The sequence below is a fragment of the Xiphophorus hellerii genome, chromosome 20, assembly GCF_003331165.1.
Source record: "Xiphophorus hellerii strain 12219 chromosome 20, Xiphophorus_hellerii-4.1, whole genome shotgun sequence".
Lineage (NCBI taxonomy): Eukaryota > Metazoa > Chordata > Actinopteri > Cyprinodontiformes > Poeciliidae > Xiphophorus > Xiphophorus hellerii.
Window position 1 is genome coordinate 17,105,092 of NC_045691.1, and position 18,735 is coordinate 17,123,826.

Sequence of the window (18,735 nt, forward strand, 5' to 3'; positions counted from 1 at the left end):
TTCCTGCCATCTAGCCCGCACATTTGCTTCTTCTGATGTGCCTGTAAGCGCCCCGCAAATGTTCCTGCGCATGCCGGCGTGACCGGAGCGATCTGCGCTGAGCCAGTCAGCACCAAGCATTGAGCTGTGAGCCAGCTGACAGGTCGTTAGACAGCTGATCATTACCTGCTTTTTACTCTGATTTCCCTGATTTCATTATGGTTCCTGTGAACCCGAAGACGCTCCGAGCCTCCTCTGGCTCCCGGAGTTCCTCCATCGGTCATTAGTCTAATCAATAATTATGATCAGGGGATTTGATGGATGGATCTTCACCTCCACTTGACGACTGGAGGGCTTGAGAGGAGGTGAGGCTGGGAGTTTCTGTGCAGGGGCTGGAGGTGCTGGGGCGAGGAGGACAGGCGTGAAATGAACTGTTCTGCTCCACTGCAAATTCACACTCTTCTTTTCAGTAGGTAATTTGTCGCCTCATGTACCGGCGTGTGTGTGTGTGTGTGTGTGGGGGGGGGGGTGTGTGTGTGTGTGTTTTGTCCACACACTCTGTGTTTCTTTTGTATGTGGGAGCCTATGTTGCTCCTTTTAGGATAATGTTATAGGAAGCAGCTGATAGCCTGAAAATGTGGAGTTTTTTTTGTATTATTATTTGGCGTGTGTTACCGTTTTACAAAGTGTATGTGTGTGCCGGTCAGATGTTGGGTTATATCCTCCTGAGACCCAGCAATACATTTTTGTCCTCTGTGGAGGACATAGGTTTTTTTGTTCATAACTCTGAAACCATACATGCCACTGTGTTAAATCCTGTTGGTCCTTAGAGAGGACATCCTGGGCCTCAAAATGTGTTCATATTTGCCACAAGAGAGTCCCGATGTCCTCTCCAAAGGACATACTGTAATAAATAAATAATAACATGTTTTGAAACTTTTTCAATTGTAGTGATGTTTTTTCACTCCAAAGAGTCATGTAGTGAAAAAAAAAAAAAATTCAAAAACTTTTTTTTTTCTGGGTCTCAGGAGGATATAACGCTGGATTCCTCTGAGCTGTTGCAGGCTTTTATTCTATCACAGGAGGTCCTGTACATCCAGCAGAATCAGCATTATTTGAGGTGTAGTTCATTACACGGAGTTGCCCGAGCTTGACGTGTTATTATCTTTCTCTTGTGCTTTGACTCCATTTCAATTACCCTCTTACCATGCATAGCCTTCACTCCCATCCACACACCCTCCTCCTCGTGACCACCCAACATGGCCACCTCCAGCCTATCGCAAAGAGAAAGACATCCTGCACGTGCAGCCAATCACTGAGACCAGATAAAGACGGCGAGGCGTTTGGAGCTGCAGGTTTTATCAGCTCTGTGCATCATGTCAGCAAACACATGAACGTTTATAATCCTTGTTTAACAGCCCGTGAGTGAAGCAGAACAACGCATGAAACATCTCACCCTTTCCCTCATTTCATCACATGATGTGAATAACAGCGTCAGCCTTGATGGCTCCTCACCTGTGTTTGAAGATCCCCTCCCTCCACTCGTCCCGGCTGTCACGTTTGTTTATGATTATTTTCTCAGAAATATAAAGAGCCCGAAAAGTCGGTCAGAGTGGAGGAGATTGACGGCGTGAAGCTGGTTAAAGATCTGGCTGTGAAGATGGAGGAGATGTTCCAGAGAAAAGCAGAGGCCACCAGGGTATGTACAAAAAATTAAATAAAATGTTGAGGAAAAAACAAATCAGCTTTGGGTGTATTCACTGCAGAGCAGAAAATAGGAGTCTGTGGAACAGCAAAGGTGGAGTCAGGGTGTCTCCAGAAAGCGAGAGGGAGGCTCTGAGGTGTTTGTGCTTTTCAGACAGGAAGTAACTCAATGAGCACAAAATAATCTTGTATTTTGATGAGGCTATTTATCTTCAGGAAACTCCTATTTACACATGTCTCCCTCCATACTTATTTGCATCCCTGGTAATGATTTGTACAAAAGCCAGTGGTTGTTAAGGAGACTTTTATGCTGCACCTTTCCTACAGGGAGCTTTTCTTCCTTTCTCTCTCACACTGCTTACTTTGCATGGTGCAAGACAGACTTGGGTTGTCAACCAGCCTTGGTTGCTACTGCTTCAAAACTCTTTCTCTGTTGATCTGATTGTAGATATACATGACTGTTTTATCACAGCCATTTATGGACTTGTGAGGTTTAGCATGTAGCATGTTTGATAAATAACCTGCAGCCTTGTCTTTTCCATTTTGTCTTTATATGACGAAAAATGGTTTTGGTCAATTTTTTGTCCGTTATTGCATAATTTTTGGTACTTTCAGTTTTTTATGCATTTTGGGTCAATCTCCCGATTGTCTTACATCCATTGAGCTTTATTTCTAGTAAATATTTATCTGTATTCTGCTGGATTCTCCTGATGTTTCCCATGTTGCTCTGTGTCCGTCTCATGCTCCTTACTTTGAATTTCTTTTGTTACTTATAAGAAGGGGGATCTTCAAAAAGAATATCTTATTCCATTTTCTTATAAGTTTGGACTTTATGTTATGAAATATCTCTTTTTAAATGTTATATTTTGCCTCCTGCATGTGGATGGGTCCTTTATCACCTCTATTTTTACAAACAAACAATATGTGTTTAATTATTGTCGATAATTGTGCAACCAGTAATTTTAACATACATTTTTATTTCTCAATTTGGGAATATTTTTGGGGAACATTTAAGCTTGTATTTCCCCCCCCCCCCCCCCCCCCATTATTATTATTATTATTATTATTATTATTGACATTATGTTGCTATTTAAACGCATCTTTATCAGAGGCACCAATACATATTGTGCTGCAGCACTAATCAAGTATTATTGACATCTTGAGTTCAGTGGTGTCCTGGGAATCAGTGTTTAAATAATGAGTTCAGTTCTTGGAGAATCTTTAGTTTGAACAAAGTAACGTATTATGAATTTAAACAGTTTTCTTCTGTGCTCCGACAGAGAAAATAAACTGACAAACTTTCTTCTTTTTTTTTCTTCCTTTCTTTTTTTGGACGGGTTTATGTTATAAAAATAAACATGCAAGAATATAGTCAGTTTCTTAATGAATCTATTACATTTCATTTTACCGCTGGATTTGCTGTTTGGCACAAATAGCGAAAAGCAAACGCTCTGAAGCTTTTAAAGCTTTATGATTCGTCCTTCTGTGAGCCGATGAGAGCGATAATAAGGCCAATCAATTTGTTTAAGTCATTAACTGAAGTTATTACCGAACAGAAAATTGTGCTTTTTGTAATTTAATTCTCAGGTTGGCGAACAGATAATACGTTTCAAGGGTTTCGTCATCACTCGCAGATTTCTTTCTTCATTTTTTTTTTTGTACCCACTAATTTTTACTTTTTTTTTTCTTTTTTACAAAGCAAACTCTTAGTGAATGTTTAGTTTCATGATATGTTCAGGAGCAGCGTCAGGAGCTCGGAAGCATTTCCTCTGCAGGGGGAATGATGAGGATTTTACGCAGGATCCCCAGAGTGAGATAAGTCGTGACAATTAGGGTTTGAATTACGGCCTTAATTTAATAAGAGATTCTGTGAGATAAGATGTTGCATGTTATATACCACTGTGTGGCTGCAATAAAAGTAGATTAAATGCTAGTTAGATTTGACTCATTTTGCCCCCCATCACAGGTTACAAAACATGTTTTGGCTTCAGAAGAAGGACGACAGAGAGCTTTAAACGGGGTACATTTCATTAGCACAAAAATATGCGTTCTCCGTCAAACATTAAATTCAATCCACGGTGCTTTTCTCCCCTCTCTCTGCTGACGAAACAAGATTTCACCGTGAGGTCAGATGAATTTGGCTCAGCAGCCTCAGTTGTGTTTATGTTGCAGTTATTTTTGACACATGTGACAGATGTTAATTACCTGCGTGGCTCCTAAGGCAAGAATGATTTCAGTGCTGGTTTTCCCCCGGAAACACCCCAGCTAAGCACATTTTTATTTTTCATTTATTTTTTTATTATTTTTTTTATATCTAGAACCGAGCTGTTATAGCTGTAAGTTATCGCGCTTTTAGTGAGCGCCACGAAAATCGTTCTCCACCCAGACTCCATCCATCATCCCGGCTCTATGTGGACCTTAAGGTTCGTGTGGATTGCAATTTATGCATAAATGCCTAAATGCATCTTACTATACATTACAAAAATGAAAAATATCATGTAGTGGCATTTTCACCGAGAGGAAGCCAATAACTGAACGCCGTAAAGACGCAAAACGCATCTCGGAGGGAAAAGCTGTATAAACTCAGGGATTTTGTGCATTATCCGCATTAGAATCGACTGAAATAATTCCTCCAAGTTTTATATCTACTAAATGCTTCATGTTTTCAGCAAGAAACACGTGTGCACGTCTTAACGGGCCTCTTTCCTTCCCTCAGCGGCTGGTGGAGGCTGCGGAAGAAGCGCACCATCAGCACGAAGACAACCCAGACCTGCAGGTGAGTTTCTGTCAAGAACAGAAAAAAAAATTCTTATATATGAAAAAAGCTAGCCCTCAAAAACTTTAACATGTGAAGTGAAATATGAATTATTATTATTGGACCTGTGAGGAGCACCTGCAAGGTTAGAGAAGGTTAATAGGCCCTTAAAGTTTTAAATAGCGCAGGCGCCATCCTTCTTCTGCTCTGATGTCCTGTCAGCGGGTTGATACATGGCGTTCCTGGGATGAACAATGTCACACAGATCCAAGGCTATAGGACACGCGGAGCTGACTGGTTTCACAGAGCAACAACACGTCTGTGCATTAAACTCTGATTCAGCTGCAATAACTGTAACCAGAAAACATTGTACATGAGGTTTGAGCGTTACCATATGATGTCCTCCCAGATTAGCACGTCACGGGGAAAGTTTTGAGAAATGTATGCCTTTTTTACGAACTTAAGTGTTTTTTTATTATGATTATTTTATATCTTTTTGAAGAAAACTATTTGTGTTTGTTTTGAAACCATGTTTTAAACAAACTAGCTATCCAGAGTTATCTTGAAGAAAACAACAAGGGGACCTATAGAGATTTCGTAAAATCTCAAACTCAATTTTCAGGAACCAATATAACATAATTTAGTTCAAGTTTAACCAATATTTTAGATCTTGAACTTGAATTAATTGATGCGCTCCGGATTCCTTAAAAACACAGAAACAAGCCTTTTAATTTAGACTTTATTAGGAAATGAAATCAGATGCCAACTTCAGGTCAAGTTGGTATCTGATTAGTCTATAAGTTAATGTTTTATCAGTTCTGATCCCTTTTGGATATTATGTTTCTATTTTATTAACTGATTAACAGAAGATATGTTCAGGGCGGAATAGACAGTTTCTTTTTTAACACTTTTTGCAAACCTCTGACACAATTGGGTCCTGGCTGTGCCATATCAATTTTAGAAAACCGCTCACGCATTTAGCATGTGAACGTCTGCGTCAGTGGGTCAATGACTGCATGTGGAGCGAGGCGCTTTGGGGTCTTCAGGACTTGATAAAAGCGCTTTGCAAGTACAGGCCGTCTACCATTTACAGTAGGATTTTGCTTGGCCGTATTGAAATGCTAAATATCAATGAAAATGTGTTTAAAGGAAAGTACTTTTTCCCTGAGTGTGCAGCACTAGCACTGTTGGGTTCAAGGCTGGATGCCACATTGTTCACATTTTATGAAAAAAAAAAAAAAACTGGGCCTACTGGACATGCAGCGTTATTCTTTTGCCACATCCAAAAACGGACAAAGAGCGACTTAGAAGCGGAATTATTGTTGAGATATTATTTTTCAGTTTAGTGCCGCACCTGTTCGGGACTTTGTTCCGCGGTTCTCATTGCGGGTTTGCAGGGCGCTGTGTCTGAGCCTCCTCCGTCTCTGCAGAGGAAATGCAGCATTTCTGCGCTCTCCCTCTTCTCTCTCGCCTGTCTCTCTCACTGCACCGCGGACAAAGATAAATGAAACTCTTTTTTTTTTTTTCTCCCTTTCTGCGCGACGCATTGTTTCAGCTCCGTGGCTGTAGATTGGAAAGCGCGCTGGAGCAACAAAACACAGAAATAACGGCATCAGTTTGCGTTTAATAGAAGCATTTACATCGTATGAATACATTCAGCGCTCTTGTTCCTCCCCCGCTTGTTTCCACTGTTTATACCCGCAGAACCAGATGGGAAAATTGGAAATTCAAATAAGAATGCAGTTTGTTTTTTAAATACTTTAAATATGCCCAACGCTTTTATGATGCTTTTAAAAATATAAAACCCAAAGGTTATATTTTTCCTCCAATACTTCCAAGTCGGAATTAGTTTTCTTAAAGCAGCAATGTCAAAAATATATAAGCCAAATTATTTACAATGAGAAAAGAAAATATATTTTAAAAAAATAGATTTACAGAACTTTATTTTCATTTCGATCAAAGCAAATGCGTCTTGTCACTGTAAGCTACAACACAGGCTTTTACATGTCATTCCATCTGAATTGCCATATAAAAAATAATGAGGAAAATGCAATATCCACCTGTGGTAGTAATGATCTGATGTCCTGATGTCGCTCCCTCTGGCATCATTTAGTGAACCGCCGCCTCTTCTGACACAACACATTTTTCACGCGTCATTTCACCGACCACAGCGAGATAAGCCGGCTGCTCTTATCTCAGCTGCTTCCCGTCAGGACCGTCACATCTGACCCGAGTCCAGCCTGCGGTGCAGCAGGCAGATCAGGTCGGATCAGGTCTGATGGTGCAGCTCAGACTCATTATTATTCACCATAGATTAAATTGGAACAATTCATTTAGTTCGTTTTGAAATATGAGGTCATGTTCTCTTTTCAGTTTAAGTCATGTGGGTTTTGCAAAATGTAAAAAAAAGAAGAAGAAAAAGAAGGTATAGAATATCGTTTCTCTGATGATAATGTAACTTTATTTCACTTTGTCTTATAAAGCGCACATCAAGAATATTCAGCTTATCGTATTTTGTGTTGCAGCCACAAACTTGCAGGTATTTATTTGTATAGTTTCATTTTTTTACCAAAAAATAAAGAAATAAAAAAATCTGAAAAGTGCAATAGTGGTATTCAAACATTTTCTCTGATACTCCTGAAATAAAACTCTTAAAAGTTACCAAGTTAGTAAATAGTGTCCATCTGTGTTGTCCAACTTAATCTTAACATAAATACAACTGCTGTATGAATGTGTTACAGGTTTATTAGAGAATATTAGTGGACAAACACCTTCAGGAAGTTCAATAGACAGATCAGAGATAAAGTTGTGGAGAGGTTTATGGTGTTTTGGTCATAAATCACCATTCCAAACTTTGAGCACCACATGGAGAAATGTTCAATCTGTCATTCAGCACTGGACAGAAAATGACACCAGAGTTTGGCAGGAAGCAGGTTAATCAGAAAAACAGCCAAGATGCTGTGGAGGAACTGCAGAGATTTCCATCTCAGGATTTCTGTAAAAAGGTGTGATAAAATAAGCATCCAGAATATAACTTTAAAGCCTGCATGCAAAATGTTGTGTGGCAGTTGAAGCTAACATAACTCATAACCCTAAATACCTTTGAGATTTATTTCAAAAGACAGTAACTGGAGTGAAAATTGTTTGAGTGTTTGTGTTTCGCTCAAGCAGATTGGATACAATACACTCTTGAAGCTTAAATATGTAAAAAAAAAAAAAACAATTTCCTCTCAACAAGTATGCACCACTTTGTGTTGGTTTGTCACATAAAATCCAGATAAGACAATCTGATTCACAGCACAGGAGGGTTTCTGCGCAGATTGTAAAGCTGATAGTGGTAAGAAGAGTTGTTCGTGTTACACACAACAAAGCTCAGTGAGCGTCCTCCCCTGTCACCATAAGCCTGGTTGTACAGTGGGGCCCCTGCAGTCTGTAATGGAGGGCACATCTCTGCAGTATGGCCTCCAGCTAACTGTAAGAGTCAGTGGGCCGTCTCGGAGAACTGCAGTGTCCCACGGCCTGCTCTACAGTAATAACCCTGGTGGTTAACGCGCCTCCCTACAGAACTGAATTTCTGCTGAGTGTGCACGTCCCCCCTCTTCCTCCCGCCCCACACTCCTCGGAGGCTCCTCCTCCTCCTCCTCCCCCTGCACTGCCGCAGCTCGTCAGAGAGCTGCTCAGGCGTGGTATGAGCTGTCAGAGGCTGCTTGATGGTGATGCCCGCTCAGTCTCCCCCGAGAGTGATGCCGTGGAGTCCATCAGCCATCTCTCTCTCCCTCCCTTCCTCCGCATATCTCCCATCTTCCTCCTTCCCTCTCGGTGCGTACAATAGAGGCCATGGAGAGGCCGCTCAGACAGGATGAGTTATTCTTTCACTGCAGCAGCAGGCAGCGAAGGACAGGTCATGCAAACTGTAAGCACAGACTTTTTTCACTTTACACAAAGTCCTCCTGCAGCACATTCAGTACATCCTTACATTCAATTACAGATGAATAATCTTTGCATACTTTTTGATAAATACAGAAGCTGATGCAGGTATTTCTTAACGTTTCTTACTGACAAATCCTCCATGTGTAAAAAATGCTTCAGAGCAATTTACTCCTAACTCATTTAGTGAGAGAATTGCATTGTTTTTGGACATTTTGTTACCGGACATTATTATTTCAGTGATTTAAATTTGCTTAGCTGAGAGCACAAATATTGATTTTATACCTTTGTTGGACTGAACTGCCTCACATAATCCAGCTCAGAAAATGGAGTCCCTCAGGGCCAACATGAACACAAGTTTACAAACTTCTATCTTACACAATACGCCTTGCAAAAGTATTCATACCTTCAACGTTTTGATTAATTTACGCAATTTGTTATATCACAGCCACACATTTTCATTCAATATTAAATGACTAACATGGAGTAGAGCATCTTTGTAAAGTGGAAAGATTTAAACTTTTTTGAAAATGCAAATCTTAGTCAGTTTTTAAAAACAAATTCCTGGAGCATTTCTTTCAAGATGGATTTCCTTTATGTTGTGTCTCTTTATACCATTCAGATTTCTGGATGACTGCTGTCTCTTTTTGAGACATTTTGAAGGTTTGTGTCAGGTGTTGAATAAAATCGTTCCCAGTAAAATAAAGTGCTGTCTACAGGGTTTGGTGTGACAGTCCATAACTTTGTGATAGCTCTCCTTCATCAAGGTGCAACCCACAGTGGCAATTTCCTCCTATAAAAACTCCCTGAGACCAAAACGCACCTGCACTATTAATGACTGGCAGTGTTGAGTACTATTTTGTTTGTTCTGTCTCTCAAAAATGCTCATCTGACAAAAATATCTGTTCAGTAGTTATTTTTCTGACAGTTTTCAAAGTCTGAGATGTGTTTTTGTCTGGACAATTCTGACATTCTTGATTCTGACACTGTTTTGCAACTTTCTGTGGTGATTTACTGCAGGTGGTAACGTCTCAAGTTTATTCATGCTTTTTTGTTGCATTTATTTAAATTGGCACAAAGATAAATAGAAAAGGTCAGTCAGCTCATAGGTATGAGAATGAAGATCCATCCATTTTCTATGCCTGCCTAATCTGGTTCAGGGTCTTGAGGTTGCTGGTGCCTTTCTCTGGCACTCAATGGATCGCTACGGGTCGCCAATCCATCACAAAGACAATAACGCAGAGACAAGAGTCAAGCAACTAGCCATGCACTAATGTCTCAGGGTGATTTGGAAACTCCAGTTTACTAAACATGCCTGTTTGTAGATGGTGGTGGTGAACTGGATTAAGCTGGATTAATTTGCAAGTTCACATTTAAACTTTTAAAAGCTGGCAAAGTATGCAGTTTCATGAACTATTGTAAAATGACTTTTTGTAATTCAACTACATGACTACTGTAATTTTATTATGATAAAAATGTGACGGAATCACAGAAACCATGTTATATAATTACTGGTATTACTGGCTATCTTAAAGAAATTACAGTAACACTAATCAAATTAGAGTAAGATAGTAATAAAAATTACAGTAAAACTGCAATAGAATTACAGTAAAACTGTAATAAAATCACAGTAAATTTGTAATAAAATTACAGTAAAACTGTAATAAAATCACAGTAAATTTGTAATAAAATTACAGTAAAATTGTAATAAAATTACAGTAAGACTACTGTAAAAAAAATTACAGTAAAGTTACTGTAATTTCTTTATTGTAAAAATTACAGTAACTGTCTGGCAACCCAGCTACCAGTAAATGACTGTTAATTCTACAGTGACTTTTTTTACAGTGTGTGGGATAAATATATTCAAGTCTTGTCATTCTTTTTACTACTTTTTTCTCTTCTGTTATTTTCTTTTGTGCATTATAGAGATAAAAAGTAGAAAGATTTGTATACACAGATCCGACTGCCTCTAGTCGAGTCTTTATGTCTTAAATGTGTAAAACTCGAGGCCCGGGGGCCAAATCTGGCCCGCCATCGCTTCTTGTGTGGAACCTCAAGACTCCAGATGCCAAAAAATATCAACCAGTCCTCCCAGTTTCCTGTGATTGTGGAAATTCATGGCAAAATCAACAAATTCCCAAATTTTTTCTCACTAATGCATAACTGCAAATTTTCCACAAAAGTGGTCAAAAACATTGGGTTTAACTGACATCTAACCCCCACCTGTAGGTGGCAGTATTTTGTACTTTTACGACACCTCTGCCTCATCCTAATTTGATGTCAAGTTATTGGTCTATGATCGATGTGATCATTAACGAAGTCACAATTCACGTCACACACAGACATAAATATTGCAAAATTTCTTGAAAATATTTATTTTATTGCCCCCACCCCCCCAAAAAAAGAATCACACAATTCTGGAGGGACTGAACGATGTGAAAAGATGTTTAATTTTAGGAACTACTTAAACTGCAAAGACATCTATTTGTTAATATCTTAGAAGTTTAACAGGTTTTATCAATCATTCTGGCTCGACTGGCCCTTTAAGAACATTCAAGATCTTGATTTGGCCCAAAACGAAAATGAGTTTGACACCCATCTTACATCACATATTCCCTTTTTCTATTTTAGTTCGAGTACTTCAATGCTGTGCTGATCAACGAAGTGGGCGAAGACGAGAAACCCGTGGAGCTGGGGGGAGAGTTCCTCCTGGAGCCCAATGACCATTTCAACAACCTTTCAGTCAACCTGAGCCTCAGTGTGGTGCAGGTGCCCACCAACATGTACAATAAAGGTGAGGACTCCTGGAGCGTGCCACAAATACAGGACTGAGAGTTATTTACCTACAATACAGGAGGCTGATGAAGAGGGAGGAGAGATGGAGCGGGATAAGTGAGTGATGAAAGTGAGGAATGGTAGCCAGAGCTAAATCAGTGTCACAAGCTGTGGGAAGTGAAGTCGGGCGATCGATAACAGCCCAGACATAAAAGGCAGAGCCTGCTGTTAAGATGTTGTTCATACGGATAGCTGCTCGGCTGCTTCTTGTTGTCACATCGCCTGGGTGGCTTTTGTTTTGCTCAAATAGACTCCCAATAACTCTCTGCTCTCCGCACAAAGAGAGGCTCGTCCAGCAGCAGGAGGGGAGGGGATGATTCAGATGCAGCCATTGTGTCGGCTTCAGAGGGAGTCAATAAGGGACAAAGGTCAATCATGCAGGCACTAATGGCGACCAAGATGGCAACCGTTATCTCCATTTAATTCACTTGTCCGTTTCTTTGCCTCTGTCGTTTCCAGATCCAGATATCATGAATGGGGTTTACTGGTCGGAGGCCTTGAACAAGGTGTTTGTAGAAAACTTTGAAAGAGATCCAACACTTATCTGGCAGTACTTTGGAAGTGCCAAAGGTTTCTTCAGACAGTACCCCGGTGAGAGCTGTCACTCCTGTTCTTCTCATTCAAGTTCAGGCTGTGGTTCTGAACCAAGTTTTGTAACAATTGCTACTAGAGTCAATCTGATCAGAACACTTTAAAATTGTGCATCTTTCCTTTTTTTTTAAAGTTTTAGTAAATCTTTTCATCAAGAAATGATACATTAATAAAAAAATATTCCTGGGAATACATCTGTCAAATCCTCCGAGGTGTAAAATGAACTTTTTCTGAACTAAAAGGCTTCTTGTCAATTTTATTTCTAAGGCATAAAGGGGATTTTATGTTGTGATAATAATCCTCATATGAAGTCTGAACCTAAGAGAGAAAATCTTAATTGTTTGGTTTTTAGTTTGACTTTAAAACTTTGGAGTTACTGATTAAGTAATCCTTTTGTCCAGAATAAACTCTGTGCATAATCCTTATAAAGATTAGCCTTTTGTGTTTGTGTGTGGGATTGAGAAAGAGAATGAAAAGAAAGCTTTGTCTCATGGGAGCTGTCACTGCATTAAAAAGGAAAAAAACTGATCAGAACAAATGATTTAGGCTTTCTAAAGGGGTAATTTGGCTAATGTTGTAATTTTACACACCATCAGAGAGGATGCATTTAAACAGAATGCCATTAATCAGAATTTGCCAGTGTTAGTCTACAGCCACTGAAGGAACAGCCCTCTGTTTCCTAATCCACAAAATGTCTGATGTGATTCCAGAGAAAAAGATTTAGGCAATGTTAGACATGTGCATTATATAAATAAAAATGAATCAAAGAAAAAAGTCTTTGCTTTGCACTCATTTTTTTTCAAGTATTAAAACAGCTGTCATATTGTTTTCAATTTGAATTTAAAAAAAGTTTATTGTGCCACAATTTCTGAAGATCAGTAATCAGTTTCATGCAGGTGAAGACAATAAGTTCAACCAACATTTCTATACATTTAGGTAAATCTGATACAAAATTTTAATAAGCAACATAAAACACCAAAAGTAGACATGGACTGATCAGAATTATGCAGCTGAATTTTAATCTAACTAATATCAGTGTTGGTCACTTCTGATCTCCCTGGAATATAAAGAAATAACACATTTACCAATCTGTTATACAAGCTGTTTGCTTTAAAGTAAACACAGGATGACTATTGTTATTATGCTCATATTTTCTTAGGTGTTTAGCAAATATAGTCACTTTATGATTTAGAGTTCAAATATAAACCTCATCTTGTAATTTGACAACTTGTTAAACCTTAAAGAGATTATTCTCTGATCTCGCAGCCCTGCTTTATAATTAGCATGTTATTCTCAGCCTTTATTTTCCTCATTGTTAAACAATATCCACTTTTTTTTTTAAATTCCTGTAAATTTAATCCATAATTTATCCCCCAGGAGTAAAGTGGAATCCAGACCAGTCAATCAGCTTCGACTGCAGAAATCGGAAGTGGTAAGTGTTTGTGTGTTAAAATGTTCCATTTCCAACTAAATGGAGGAGAAATAATGTAAATTTGACTTGTTCTCTCGTTGCTGTGATGTTGTGTTGAAGTATTTAATTTAACTTCATGCTGCAGGTACATCCAGGCAGCCACGTCTCCTAAGGATGTGGTGATCCTAGTGGATGTTAGCGGGAGCATGAAGGGTCTGAGGCTGACGATCGCCAGACAAACAGTTTCCTCCATTTTAGACACACTGGGAGATAATGACTTCTTCAACATTATTGCTGTATGTTTACTTATTCATACTCTTTTTCTCTATTTGTTTGTTATGGGGAACACAAGGTTTTTGTACATTCTTAACTTTTTTTACACTCTGTCAAATTACTATCACATCAAAACTAAGTGAAGTAGTTTATAGTGTGAGGATATAATGGGAGAAAATTGGCAAAAGTTAGATGCTTTTGCAAAGCAAAGTATAACCGTATGTGACTGCTTGTTTGCTCTTTTTCATCCACAGTATAATCAGGAGATCCACTATGTGGAGCCTTGTTTGAATGGTACGTTGGTCCGAGCCGACACAACCAATAAAGACGTGAGTTCCTAAATGATCAAACTCCTTCCATTGGGAAAGTTTTATGGGATTATAATGTTTAAAATGATTTATTTTATCTGTCAGCATTTCCGTGAGCATCTGGATAAGCTGTTTGCCAAAGGGATTGGGCTGCTGGGCGAAGCTCTGACCGAGGCCTTCACAATCCTGAATGATGTGAGTTTCGCTGCATTAACCTCTGACCGTCAGTTTAATGCAGATGCTGTTCAAACATTTATCCGTCCTGTTGAAACTGTGCTTACACAGTGCATGACAAACAGATGTATTTGTTTTTGTTGACTGATTTTGTGGGATTATTATTCACACTAATTTGACATAAAAACAAGGACTGAGTGACTGCAACAAATGGATTCAGTTTCTTTTTGATTAAAGGACTCCCATGGCTAAAACGGCGGCAAAACTTTAACATTTGCATTTGTCTCCAGTGACAGAAAGCTTTCACTTCTGAATTATAAATAGCAACACTTTCCAGTGAAATATATTCAAGCATTTGGGAGGTGTGTCTCCCGTTGAAACGCTCCATTTCAATCTCCCGTTCCACTCTGCAAACACGGACACATCTATTCTGAAGAGTGATTAATGGCTCTAATTAATGTCAATGATTAATATTGCAGCTGATTAGAACACGGAGGAGATAAAGCCAGGAGCCAGACTGCATTTCGTTTATCTCCCTGTTTTCAGACGAGCTGTGGCCGGGGCCGCCGGAGCTGAGGGAGCACAGCTTTTACCTCTGCGTTTGTCAGATTAATTAAAGCTCTGCAGTGAATATGGTAATCGGCTACTCTGTAGCTTGCTGCTAAAACTCACAGCTGCACTGATTCCCATTGTATTAACTCTGAAGAGCTTATCGCAGACTAAATCGAACAAAAATTTGTTGCATGAAGGAGCATTTATATAGTTTGGTGAGAGTATCACAGCAATGTAGATTACAAACTTTCTTTACAAACTGTTCATATCAACAAAAAGTCTCAAATTCATGATAAAACCCTTTTGCCACCACATTTGGTTATTGTGATTTTTGATAACAAATCAAAAACAGAAGCCTTGTTTTGGGATGATCAGATTTTAATAATAATATCTGATCAATACCAGGAAAATGATGGCCTGCAAAAGTATTCATAGCCCTTAAATTAGTGTGTAAATGTGAAATGTCACACTCCATATCAACAGAATTACTCATCCTTAGCAGATATTTATATATAGATATTGTTCTTTAATCCAGCTGTTTGAGCTTGATTTTATTTAGGCGTATCACTGTCTAAATAAATCAAAGGCCTGCCACACTTTTCAGAATTTAATTTGTTGAAAGTTGATTTTAAAGAGTTACATGTATTCTTGTTAGTCTAGAGTTGACAAATGAACTATAAACTAAATACTCAGATAAAAGACCATAGAGTGTCTTCATTTGAGCAGCTGCTGTCACTTTGTTGTCGGCCAATTATCTCCCCAGCAGCATGAGAGTCATTCAGTCCGTGGTCCCTCATTTTCATCCGTCTTTATCTCAGGCACCTAATCATGTCAAATCGTAGAGTAAATCAAATTACTGAGCTGCTTCAGTTCCTTAAGATGTTTAATATGATCCACTGTCACACTGCTAGGGTTCATTTGTGACACATCCAGAGCATAAAAAAGCACAATATGAGTCAAATGTGTGTTTACTTTAGTTATTCTTAACTGGACTTGATGTTTCTATAAAGTGTAGATTTCACTTTTAATGGTTTAATTTCTCTGCAGAGGAAAATTGATGCTTTCTGCCTTTAAAATGTTTAATATGAAAACTTTACTTACTGTGGCAGAGGTACAATCTGCTCATATTGTCATGTTCCTTTGCTGGTTTGTCTGAAGTTACAACTTTCAGCTTTTGCTGTTAAGAAGCTTTCAGGGAATTCACAATAAAAAGTCAGAAATCAATGTATTTACACATATATATTAGATTTGCCAGATACACAGAACTATAACAGATATCAAGACACTCAGTTTACAAGAAAAACAATAAGTTGTGTGCATTTAGCTTGTTTTTGTTTTTAAGTTAATAGGTGACATCTATAAAAGTTCTTACTGTTTTGTGTTTTTACTTTTTCTGGAAGTCCGAAAGTCTTAGAAAAAGACAATGTCACTGTTTTTATTAGGGTGTAGCCACCTTCAGACTGGCAATGTGAGAAAGAGAGAGGGAAACAATCTGTTGACATGGACTTAGTTGAACAGAGGAAGATTTTATTTCAATCAAGTCCACATCAAAATTTGCAGATCTGTGAAGTGATACAGAGGAATGTTTAGCAAAACTTAGAAGAATTGCCAAATTATCTTGAACATTCATTCTTTATAAGCAAACACACAGTTTGCCATGTTTGGTTTCATTAACTATAAGCACAGTCAGTGGTTCACACCTTGCCGTTTTGGTCACTTTTAGCATTTGGCTTTGACTTTGAAGTGTGCTCCAATGTGTCATCAGACACTGCGTCGCTTTTTCAGTCTTAAAAATGTGAAAACTATTATTTCTCCTTGTGTTCTTACATTTCTCTAGACCAGTAAATGAATGCTTCATGTTGACAGACAAGTTCTGTGTAAGTTCTGATGCTACAGATCAGGAAGTATTCAGTGAAACTGAACCAAAGAAATGTTAATTACAGTTTATTCATGATTTACTCGAGTTACTTTTGTCTGACAGCAAAATCTGTCTGATGAAATGAAGCATTTCAATGTGACAAACAGATCAAAACTGTTTGTGTAAATACTTTGGAGTTGTACAGTAGTTGCACAATCAGGAAATTTTGTAATAGTTGTGACAAGCATTATGTGAAACTGTTATGCCTGTCTGTCCAGGTTAAATAGGTAATGGACGACTGTCATGAAAATAACCAGCTGCATTAAGCTGTAAGTGTGCAGATCTTGTATTGCTTGTTTACTTTTTGTTTATGTGCATGAAGGATTTGAATCTGATCTCAAACCTGATTTAGGAGCAGATGAGCTCAGCAGGATTTGCCCTGTGATTGTGTCACTGTGGATCTCTTTGTCTCCATATTCACATCACTGCAGGTCAATAAACCAGTTAATTACGGCACTACATCTTCTGGGATCAGAATGAAAAACGCCGCATTACTCAGGATTACTTAAACGCAAAGTCTCCCCTACTGACTGACATCTGCAGACTTCATAGACATGTTTGTCCATAAACAAAAATAAATATGTGATATGTCTGTTTCCTGTTTGTTTTTTCCTCCGTCTGTAGTTTAATCAGACTGGACGTGGCAGCGTGTGCAGCCAGGCCATCATGCTTGTGACGGACGGAGCTACGGAAATGTATGATGATGTTTTTGAGAAGTACAACTGGCCAGACAGAAAAGTAAGTCCTGACCTTGTTTTCTTTTTTCTTTCCGTTTGAAACTCTCCTCTCCTCAGATGTTTTTTTCTGACCTTTCTGCTTGTTCTGCAGTTCTCTTGCATCAGTAATAAATGTACATTTTAATACTTTACGCCAGCCCCAGCTCCTGTCTGATGTAGTGAGGAATTGGATTCTTACTTCATTACAACTCAGTAATGTAAAATCCATGCCAGTGTGATTTTTTTTCTTTCCAATATGTTGATTCATTACAACTCATTTTCCCTTCATGAGGAATAAAACATGGCAAATTAACAACTTTCAAGGGCAGTGCGTGCATAAGTGCTCAATCAGGAGCTCTGTACTCCACCACAGAGCTGCTGCTGCACCTCTTCCTGGACTCAGCTCTGGTTTCGAAGTTCTTTGTCCGGTTATGTTTGTATAATCTAGAGGCAATTGAAATTAAATCACAAAACAACAATAGCAACAGCTCGGGGCCTTTGTTCAGGCCTTTCAAGCGTATGTGTGTTGGCAGGGTTTGACACCCCATCCCCCACCTGGTCCATGCGCCCTCAGGGCTCCTGCATGGCAGCGAGTGTTTTCTATGCTTTATGCTTAGCAAAGCATCTGGAGCCGATGAGCCGTGCAGGCCTGGCAGCGTGTCACACAGTGTTCTCCAAAGGGACGGTCGCTCCTGCCCTCAACCCAAAGACCCCGGCAAAAGGAAAATTAATTGATTTAACTGCAGCAGAGATTGAAAACAAAAGGACAAGAAACACAAAGTGACTTGAAAAAAGAAACTTTAAAAGCAGCTAAATCGCAAAATAAGACCATATATTTGCTATCTTGTAATCTCTGATGTGTTATCGTGTCTGTGTTCTTTGCACAGGTGCGCATATTCCCCTACCTGATTGGGCGAGAGTCTGCATTTGCAGATAACCTGAAATGGATGGCTTGTGCCAACAAAGGTTGGAGACTTTTTGATGAACACTTTTAAAGTGCTGTTTGCTTTGTCTGCATGAATATGATAGCCTGAAGATATGTGGAAAACGGAGCGCTTTAGCGTTTTATATCTATCACGTGTATGTGTGCGTCTGCATGGTCTGGCTCAGATACTGTCTGCCAAGAGGCAATGAAGTGTCACTTGAAGTGGGGGGTGGGGGTCAGAGTTCAATCTGCTCTAATCCCTCTTCCTGTCACTGTCTACCTCTTGGCTGCTCTCTGATGATGGCTGCCACGTGTCAGCGCTTCGGATGAGTGCTCCCTGAATGGGAGAGTCGCAGGCAGGAAAGCGGATCACTGAGGAATTGTAGAATGACAAGCATCAAACCCCCTCTCCTCTGACGGACCCCCCTCTGTGAAATAACCTCACATGTCCGATGTGAAACATTGTCAGGAGCTGCTGCTCTAATCTGAAATGCTGGGAAGCTGCAACAGCTGCAGTGATTGGGGTCTGGACAGCAACAACGTACAAAACGACCCCAGAGATCTGAGGAAAACTGCCTTTCCATTCAGCTCTCTGCTACAGTGGCAGTTTATGATAAAACCATTATGGCTCTCTACCCAGGGCGCCGTCTGATAGAGGGTGGTAGAA

The 18,735-nt window shown here is 39.3% G+C and overlaps 1 protein-coding gene across 1 annotated transcript in view; it reads left to right on the forward strand.

Moving 5' to 3' along the window:
• LOC116711104 (voltage-dependent calcium channel subunit alpha-2/delta-3-like) overlaps positions 1-18,735 on the forward strand; it is a 39,477-nt gene that overhangs the window by 4,405 nt on the left and 16,337 nt on the right. Inside the window, exons 4-13 of the mRNA XM_032550482.1 lie at positions 1,562-1,678; positions 4,400-4,459; positions 10,997-11,159; positions 11,660-11,791; positions 13,169-13,223; positions 13,348-13,498; positions 13,730-13,804; positions 13,889-13,978; positions 17,052-17,165; positions 18,031-18,109. Of these exons, the coding sequence (XP_032406373.1) occupies positions 1,562-1,678; positions 4,400-4,459; positions 10,997-11,159; positions 11,660-11,791; positions 13,169-13,223; positions 13,348-13,498; positions 13,730-13,804; positions 13,889-13,978; positions 17,052-17,165; positions 18,031-18,109 (1,036 nt within the window). The remainder of the gene's footprint in view (positions 1-1,561; positions 1,679-4,399; positions 4,460-10,996; positions 11,160-11,659; positions 11,792-13,168; positions 13,224-13,347; positions 13,499-13,729; positions 13,805-13,888; positions 13,979-17,051; positions 17,166-18,030; positions 18,110-18,735) is intronic.